The sequence below is a fragment of the Taeniopygia guttata genome, chromosome 10 (assembly GCF_048771995.1).
Source record: "Taeniopygia guttata chromosome 10, bTaeGut7.mat, whole genome shotgun sequence".
Classification (NCBI taxonomy): domain Eukaryota; kingdom Metazoa; phylum Chordata; class Aves; order Passeriformes; family Estrildidae; genus Taeniopygia; species Taeniopygia guttata.
This window is the reverse complement of record NC_133035.1, coordinates 3,312,765-3,321,652: the sequence shown is the minus strand read 5'-3', so window position 1 is coordinate 3,321,652 and position 8,888 is coordinate 3,312,765. Positions and strand designations below refer to the sequence as shown.

Sequence of the window (8,888 nt, the reverse complement as noted above, 5' to 3'; positions counted from 1 at the left end):
CAGGAAGCAGGATCCTGCTGCAGCAGATGACTCCTGTCCCAAAGAGCTGATGAAATTTGTCACACCTACACCACATACTACCCTGATGAATCTCATCTTCATCCTGGCAGAGTAACGTCACCACATCCAAATAACCCCACTTCACTCTGGAAAGAAATTATTCCCCAGGGCATGAGGGAGTGGACGGTGAGCACCAGTGGGAGAAGGTGGCCCTGGAGCCCTCCCGGGGCTGTGCCAAGCTCTCACATCCATGGTGAGCAGTGGTGGAGAGGGGGGAGCAGCTGGTTCTCCTCTGGGCCAGACTGCAGCCTTGTTTCCAAGCCAACCGGAGTTCTGTGAGCTCCCTGAATGGCTGCAGACAATGAGCCCAGCGAGCCTCCTCCATATCAGGCTGAGCACAGCTGATGCTGGAGGCAGGGAAGGCTGAGACAAAGGGTGCTCAGCCCCTGCAGCACCTCAGTGTCCATCCTGCCCTTTGCTAACAGCTCAAGTGTTCAGGTGAGAGGCTCTGGCAGGGATGAGACTACCCGGGAACGGCATTTCTGAACTGCCCAGGGCACTTTCAACCCCAGAAGGTAAAAAAGTCTATCCCTGGTCTGGGGATGAAACCTCAGGTGTTCTTCTCTCTGCAAAATGCCAAATTAACAGAGAATAAAGGGAATCAAACCTGGCACCAGTGAAAACCCAGCAGTACCATCTTCACAGACCAGAAGGCAACACTGGAGCTTGGAGATACCACCTGGCACAGTCAGGGTCACCCCAGGGGTGGTGGGCTCATATTTATCCCATGGAATGGTTAGAAATTTCTGCCTGGAGGGTCTCAGTGCAATTTTATTCTGATTTTGAGGCAGTGCAACCTATTTTCCTATACCTTTCCCTCACATTCCACTCACATTTGCATCACATTGTCCTCACAAGTCACTTGCTAGAGACCACTCAATGTAACAGTTGCACTGGGAGTCTTCTCCACACTTGACCCACAGTACACTTCAGAAGGGCTCCATGCCCCAGCTCCACCTCATGTCTCATCACTCTGTGGGCAGAAGGAGAAAGCTGGTAACCCTCCCAAACCTTCTGCTTCCCCACCCCCTCAGCTTCATCAGAACTCTAGGGATAGGACAGTGTAATGGGTACAAACTGAAAAAGGGAAAAGTTAAGTCACATACCGGGGAGAAATTGTTCCCTGTGAGGGTGGGGAGGCCCTGGTATAGGGTGCCCAGAGCAGCTGTGGCTGCCCCTGGATCCCTGGCAGTGTCCAAGGCCAGGTTGGACGGGGCTTGGAACATCCTGGGCTAGTGGAAGGTGTCCCTGCCCATGATAGGGGGTGTAACGAGATGAGCTTTAAGGTCCATTCCAATCACTTAATATTTGTAGCACCAGGAGCAGCTGAAGGAGCTGGGGGGGCTTAGCCTGGAGAAAAGGAGGCTCAGGAGGGACCTTCTGGCCCTGCACAACTCCCTGGGCAGGAGGGGACAGCTGGGGAGGTCAGGCTCTGCTTCCAGGGGACAGGACAAGAGGAGACGTCCTCAAGCTGTAGACTTGAGGTTAGGCTTAGGTTGGACATCAGGAGGCACTTCTTCATGGAAAGGGTTGTCAGGCATTAGATGGGGAGATGGTGGAATCCCCATCCGTAGAGATGTCCAAGGAAGGACTGGACGTGGCACTCAGTGCCGTGGTCTGGTTGACAGGATGATGTTGGGTCTCAGGTTGGACTCGACGGTCTCGGAGATCTTTTCCACCATGCGGGTGCGGTGTTTCCGCGGCGGTTCCCTCCGGCGGCCGCCCTGGCGCCGCGCCACACTCAACATGGCGGCGCCGGCATGAGGCGGGCGGGGCTGGGTGGGGGCGTGGCGCGCACCCAAGATGGCGGCGGCGGGCGGGGTGAGATGGCGGCGGGCGCGCAGGCGCGGGCGGGCGGCGGTGACGCGCGGGGCGCGCGGTGACGGAGCGCGGCGGCCGCGGCCCTTTGTTGGCGGCGGTTGAGGCGCGGCGGGGCCGGGCCGGGCCGGGGCCAACGGCGGCGGCGGCGGGGCCGGGAGCGGGGAGGCCGCAGGAGCCGCCGCCGCTCCCTCAGCGCCTCGCCATGGACTCGGACGAGGGGTACAACTACGAGTTCGACGAGGACGAGGAGTGCAGCGAGGACAGCGGCGCGGAGGAGGACGAGGAGGACGAGGAAGAAGACGAGCCCGACGATAATCTGGACCTGGGCGAAGTGGAGCTGGTGGAGCCCGGGCTGCGCGTCGGCGGGGAGCGCGACGGGCTGTTGGGCAGCGACACGGGCGGGCTGGGCCCCGGCGGTGGCGGCGGCGGCGGTGGCCTGGGCGGCGGGCCGGGCCCCGGCGGCGGCCCCGAGCAGGAGGAGGATTATCGCTACGAGGTGCTGACGGCCGAGCAGATCCTGCAGCACATGGTGGAGTGCATCCGCGAGGTCAACGAGGTCATCCAGGTGCGGCCCCCCGGCACCGGGACTGGGGCTGACGCACGGGGGAAGGGGCGCGGGGGTGGCGGGACGGGCCGGCGGCTCCTGCGGGGCCCCGGCCCGGCCCGTCCGCGGCCAGGGCCGCACACACACTTGCCGTAACCCCCGGGGCTGGAGGGGGCTCAACTCGGTATCCTCCGACGTTGGAGGGGTGGGGGGACGCCTCCGCTCAGCACACCCTGGGGGTGGAGAGGGCTCCTCGTCACCCCCGTCTCCCGGGAGGCCCCTCGGGCACGGCTAGGATCTCGCTTCCTGCTGTGGAAGCGTCGGGAACGAGGCCTTTGGCACTGAAAGGACTCCTCTTTCTTTGTGTGGTTGCGAGCTGGGGGCCGTAATCTATGTTTTTGTCTTTATTCCGCTCCGTTCTCATGGTGTTTGGCAAGATGTAGCTCTTCCAGCTCCTTCGCTAACCCGCGGAGTCCATGGCAAGCCCTGGAATTCCAGGAGAGGCACCGCTCTGGTTTTGTTGCCGTCTCCCTTCCCTTCCCCCCTCCACGCATAGAGGTTGAACCTTGTGTTTATTTCCAGCACAGACCAGGAGGGGTACGAGCAATCCCTTCACAACCGTAACTTTTTTTACTCTCAGTTTTTAAGCCTGTCTCTTTAAGACTGAAATAGAGTTTGAAATAACATTTACCTTCTTTAGATCAAAGTATCTAAGTCTTATTTCTTGGCTTCTAAGTTTTTTGGGGAAAAAAATCAAGCCATTGAAGTGTTTTAGCATCCCTTTCTAAATGTTCGTTGCAAGGTTCGGCTCTAGCTCACCATCAAGTTCCTGATGCAGTTCACTTTTCTTCAGGTGATGGGATTTCTTTAGTTCCCATTTACTTTACGATTACTCAGAGTCGGTAGGCAGTGCTACCCTTTTCCAGTATGCCAACGGGAATAGCATGAGAAATCTGTGCATATGAAGTATTGAGGGATCCAGTGCCCAGAAAGGAGTTGTTTTGCTGGTTGTGTGTGTTGGTAAATCTCTTTAAACACGAGATGCCTCAGTGAATGTTTTTTCTCCAGCTGTCCTCTGCAGTAACAGAGGCTGTAACAGCAACTTTAAAATATTGCTTTATGTGCTATAATCCCCTGTAGTTTGTACAGAGCTTGATGCAAACAGCTGTAAAAATATTTGCATGCTAAATTAGTAAATGGCATTCCTTGAGTCAAATTAAAGTTTATAACTTTAATGATAGCATTGCCCATGTAAAGGTGAATAAAGGAGCCTGCCCGGATTAGCTGATTACCCTGCAGTTAAAGAAGATCTCATGGTTAAACAGGGATGTTTCTTTGCTCCTAGTTATCGATCCTGATGTAGGGAGGGAAACAGTTGGCAGGCAGACATGCAAACACTGGGGACCTTCAGCTTTTTACTCTTTCAAATAGTCATTAAAATAGTGAGTCTGTGTTTAATGATTAAGATTGCAAAAGTCATGGCCCATTCTGTTTGTATTGAACAGACTCTGCCATATTCCTTATCTTTGCATAAGACTAAGTGGTGGAAAAGTTGCTGCCAGTGAAGAGCTGAGAGTGTTCCTGCTCCTGCATTTTCCAGACCCAGCTGGTGGACTCACCTGCATGTTCTTCATGAACTAATTTGTTAGAGAAGGTCCTGATTACTGGTCTGAGTGGATTTGCCCTCCTCTTACACCACCCTGAAGCTGTTTGACTTGTGTGCTCGACCTGTGAGTTGCAGAAATAGTGGAGAGAAATGGGTTGAGGTGACGAGCCCCTTGTTCTGCCCCATCCCCGGGGTGGCAGCTGGAGGTCTGACCCCGTGCTGGGCTCTGCAGAACCACCCCCCCGACCTTCCTGTGGCTGCTCTCCAGCTCCAGTTGCTGCTTGGGGTTTGCAGTAGTTCCTCCTGGTTTAGCAGAGAAGGGTGCACAAAAGTCTGTTTAGATTGTCATGGGTTAACTCGTGGCCCAAAACCAACTTAGGCGCTGGAATGCATCAGGAGAGGTTAGGAAAGCACTCAGTTGCCCTGGATGGCTGTTAAATGCCAGCTTCCTGCCATTAGATTTCTGGGCTGTTCTGAGGTAAGTGGCCTGACTTCTGCCGGTACTTCAGGAGTTGCTCATAAGTTGCTCATCCTCACTCCTGTGGCTGCTGGTGAAATCTTCCAGGGCTCAGTTCTGTTTATTTCCTTGTGTTTGGCACCCAACCAGGATTGCTGCTGCTGCTTTTCTGGTTCAGTAAACCTTTTCTGGAGTCACATTGGCTCGGGATCCTGCTGCGGATCCTGGGTTGCTGAGCTGTGATTCACTTGTTCCAGTCAAGTACTGGATGGTTTTGGTCTGTGTGTGTCTGCCGTGGGTTCTTGTTAGCAAATAGTGATGGTTGTGGTTACATTTTTGAGTGCTTTGAACTTACTTGTTCAAGAGAGATGTAATGTACAGCCTGAAAACTTCAGCTGTGAGTCTTGTGCTCTCTAATGGGTGATTTTTTTTTTTTTTGATGATCAAGTGTAAGGTATAAATGGGGTTTTGTTTTGCAGCTGCAGTGAAAGGAAAATAGAACAGGGAGCCACAGAGTATTTGCAAGGAGGTATCTGAGTAATGGCAGGTGTAACTCTGTATTGAAACACTCCATTTGAACAGTTATTAGCTGACAGGGTTATAGTTGAAGGGACCAAATTAAATTTTTGCTCCCATCCATTTGGTCATTTTCAAATACAAGCTGTGTGCGAAAAAACATGAACTTTTCAGGGCAGTGATTTGATCTGATGGAGACTTTGCAGAAATAGGAGCTAAGTTGTGGCTAAGTTGCTGCTCACAGAGACTGTGATTCACCCCATAGCATGGAATGGGTTTTTGGAGACATCTGCTCAGTGCCAAACTCTTATCACTTGGCCTCCCTAAGACCAGTGAACCTGCAGTGAACCAGGCAGGTTTCAGAATATTTTACACTTGCTCTTTCTTGTCTGAGCATAAGCAGGATTTCAGGTGTTCAGTGGTGGTTTTTGTACAGTATTTGATGCTTGTGCTCATAATCTGATTTGTCTCACATGTGTCGTACAGCAAGAATTCCCCTTGCTCTGCAAATGCAAAAATAGGGGTATGAATAACCCCTTAACCTTGCACTGTTGGTTGGCTGAGACTTGTGGATCTTAAGAGTATTCCTCCCATCCTCTCCTTGTGATTAGGTGAAGCAGAGAGCCATTTGCCATAGTATTTGGAATTTTAGTTGTCTTAAGTAAACAGGCGGATTTCTGGTGGTTTTCCAGCTGCTGGCAGAATAAGTTAGCAAGGGACTGTAAAAACGTAGACAGAGAGGTGCTGTGGAACAAAAGGCTTCTCATCCCAAAGGTATTTTCCCACAGTTGAATGTCTTCCCCATAGTCTTCCTCTCTGAACTTTTGTCCAAATAATCCACTGCCACTTATTTTTTTTTCATTTTTTTAATATCAGATTGCTATTTCCATTTTTGCTCTAGATTTTTTTCTGAAAATAAACTTGAAAAATGTTTAGAATGGCATATTTATTTCTGTTCTGAGTAGAGCACATGATGTGTTTCTGTAGCCTGGCTTGGCCCACTGTTCTCCTTGCTTTGTTGCAACCTTGTGCAATTCCAGTATTACCAGGTGGGATTAATTTCCCCTTTTTGCCTGCCTTTTTCTGGAGCATTCCAATGACATTGTTGTGATGTCACTGACCATATTCATTCTTCCTGGACTTAGTAATGGTGAGGTATTGAAAATACTGGGATGAAGCTCTGAGGTGGCAGAAAAAGGAGTTGAGCCTCTTGTTTTCTTTCCCCACCCCACAGCAGGGAACAGGATCCTGGATATGGCTGGGTGTTGTGTCTGACCTGAATGATTGTGAGCATGTTGAGCTTCAGACCTGAACTTTCTGTGGAAGGACATGGCATTCCTGGATCCAACAAAACCTAGTCTAGCTCAAAAGACTAAGCCTTGATTAAAGGCTTTAAATTAGATTTTCTAGAGCAGACCAGGTCAGATGTAACATGAGAGCATTTGCAGCAAGTACATGTTTCTCATTTACATGATAGAGCTGGCTGACTTCTTTGGAAGCAAGGTGAGGTCCTTGCTAGTAGAAGCCTTGCCACTAAAATAAGCCCAAACTCCAGACCACTCTGAAGTTGAAAACCCGTATTTGTTGAGGAATGGCTTTTCCCAGAGGCCCCTGGAGTTCACAGCCCTGGTTAAATAGAGCTCTGTCATGACAAGTGCAAGCCCATTGTTACAGGAGGGGTGTTGTTAAACAGTGGATTCATTTGCTTGGACAAAACATCCTGATTTTCAGGCAGAACTTAGGAAATCTTCCCAGTACTGGTGTAATTCAGCATACTGTGGGCAGTACATTCCAAAGATATTGCCCAAAACAGGGATGACTTGCCAGTGAGCAACAGGAATTGCTGCTTATTGTACAGGGTCATATTTAAAACTGTATTTAATGCTAAAGATGACATCTTGGAAATTTGGAGTGCTTGGAGCTGCCTGACAAGCATTAGGTGGGAGTCTGTGGGTGGAAGCACTTGAGGCTGGTGCTGCTTCCATCCGGGTCCTCTCACAGCGCAAGGTGCATTAGCAAACCTCCTTGTGTGGTTACTTATTTGATAATAGAATTCATGTCAGGGGCCTGAATGTTATGATGCTGGGAGGAAATGCTGTGTTAAACCCCATGTTTCTGTCACGTGGTGTTTATAAGGTGTTTCATTACGGTAGGAATGCATTTAATATTTCCAAGGAATGGAGTAAACTTCATTGTGACAAAGCATTCCTGGAATCTTGTATAAACAATCACTCCAAAGCTTTTGGAAATGACATGGTGTCTGTTCCTGACTGCCAAGACATGTGAATCTGAGTATAATAGATTTTTTTTTTAAATTTTACTTTAAATTTCAGCATTACCAGGTAGAAAAGTCTTGTTAAGTCTCCAGAAGAATTTCAACTTAGTACTTAAATATGACCCATTTGCTTTGTGCTTTATGTTTCTGTTAGGCCAAATGCAAATCTCATGGTTGGCCACATATGAAAACATTTGATGCTGGTTGCTTTTGTCTCAATGTAGTTTTCCCAAAATGACAGCAAGGCAATCTTTTCCTTAGGAACCTTGGCGTACAGATGGAGACCAGTGTGCTTTGGGATGCTTAAAAGTGAAACTGAAAACACATTTTTTTTTAAGCTACTTTTAAATGTTTATTTCCAGAAAGCGAAAACTAAATAGTAAATACAGTTGTTGCTATTCCCTGTGGGTTTAATTTCAGTGAGCAGGACCATTCCTGCTGTGCAAAGTAGAAGGGTTGTTTCTGCTATAACGTGGAAGCTGATGTGAAACAAGGTATTTCTGGGTGTTAAAGCATCATTAAAAACACGGATTCCCCTTTTATACTTGTCCCAAGCTCTGACCCCTTAGTTTTAACCTTGCATGAATTCAAGTTTTTAACAGCAAATAAACCCCAAAGCTCCAATGCCCTTCAGAAATGTAGGGCAGTCCTGTGTCTTTGGCACCTGTTGAATGGTTTTCAGTTTTCTATTTCTAAACTAATTTCTCTTCCCCTTTACTGCATTAATGAAACGACTGAGAATGTGGTTCTGCTGTTGATGTCAGGTGTGATAGTTGAAGGAAGTGATGGTTGATCTCCACATTGTGCCTGTTTTAACAGCAAGTCAACGTTTTCATCTGGAATTTCTTTGTAGGAGCCTTTTTTTTCTGGAGAAGGTAGCCATTTTTCCCAGCCTTTTTTAGGAGAGCTGGTTAACTGGAAAAAGAACCTGCAATTTGTCTGTAACTGAGAAGGCTGGAAGCCCTTTCCACTTAGCTCATTCCCAGACTCCAGGGTCCTCCAGATTTCTGGTACTTCTGGAATTTTCAGGATCTGAGTATTGTAAGTGATATTGTCTCTTTGTGCCTGGCTACACTGGATTCCTGACAGATACAAAGGATGTTTGGAGCTGTTGGGTGCATACAAGTGCATAGTGCTGCTGAATTTCATCAAGTCATTTAGTAGCTGCAGCAACTGCAAGGAAATTGTAGCCTCATTTATTGTAAAACACCTTGGGAGGGTTTGTAGCTGCTCAGTAATGCCAAATGGTGCATTTGAGCATAGCCCGGAATACAGATGCCTGAGGGCTGGGAGAGGGCTGCTGGCTTTGTGGGGGATGTCAGTGCAGGAGGCTCTGGAGTTGATGAGGCAGTCAGGTGGAGTAAAATCATTAGTGATGTGATAATGGAAATGCTGATAATATTTAAGTATCTTCACCATCCCGGGCGTGTTTGGTGTTGGGAGTGTTGGAAACCCTGAGCTTGGCCTGTATGGAATTCCTTGCTGCTCTTAGCTTTTGATCTTGAGCTGTGATGGAAACAGTGTTCAAATAAATGCTTTGAAAACTGCCATCCAGGGCTTCCCTCAGTAGTTGTTGCAGGTATAACTGAGATTATACTTAACAAGTGTG

The 8,888-nt window shown here is 48.9% G+C and overlaps 1 protein-coding gene across 1 annotated transcript in view; it reads left to right on the top strand.

Moving 5' to 3' along the window:
* Positions 1-1,935: 1,935 nt before the first annotated feature.
* ARIH1 (ariadne RBR E3 ubiquitin protein ligase 1) overlaps positions 1,936-8,888 on the top strand; it is a 49,920-nt gene continuing 42,967 nt past the window's right edge. Inside the window, exon 1 of the mRNA XM_030281578.4 lies at positions 1,936-2,446. Within this exon, the coding sequence (XP_030137438.1) occupies positions 2,084-2,446 (363 nt within the window). The 5' untranslated portion in view covers positions 1,936-2,083. The remainder of the gene's footprint in view (positions 2,447-8,888) is intronic.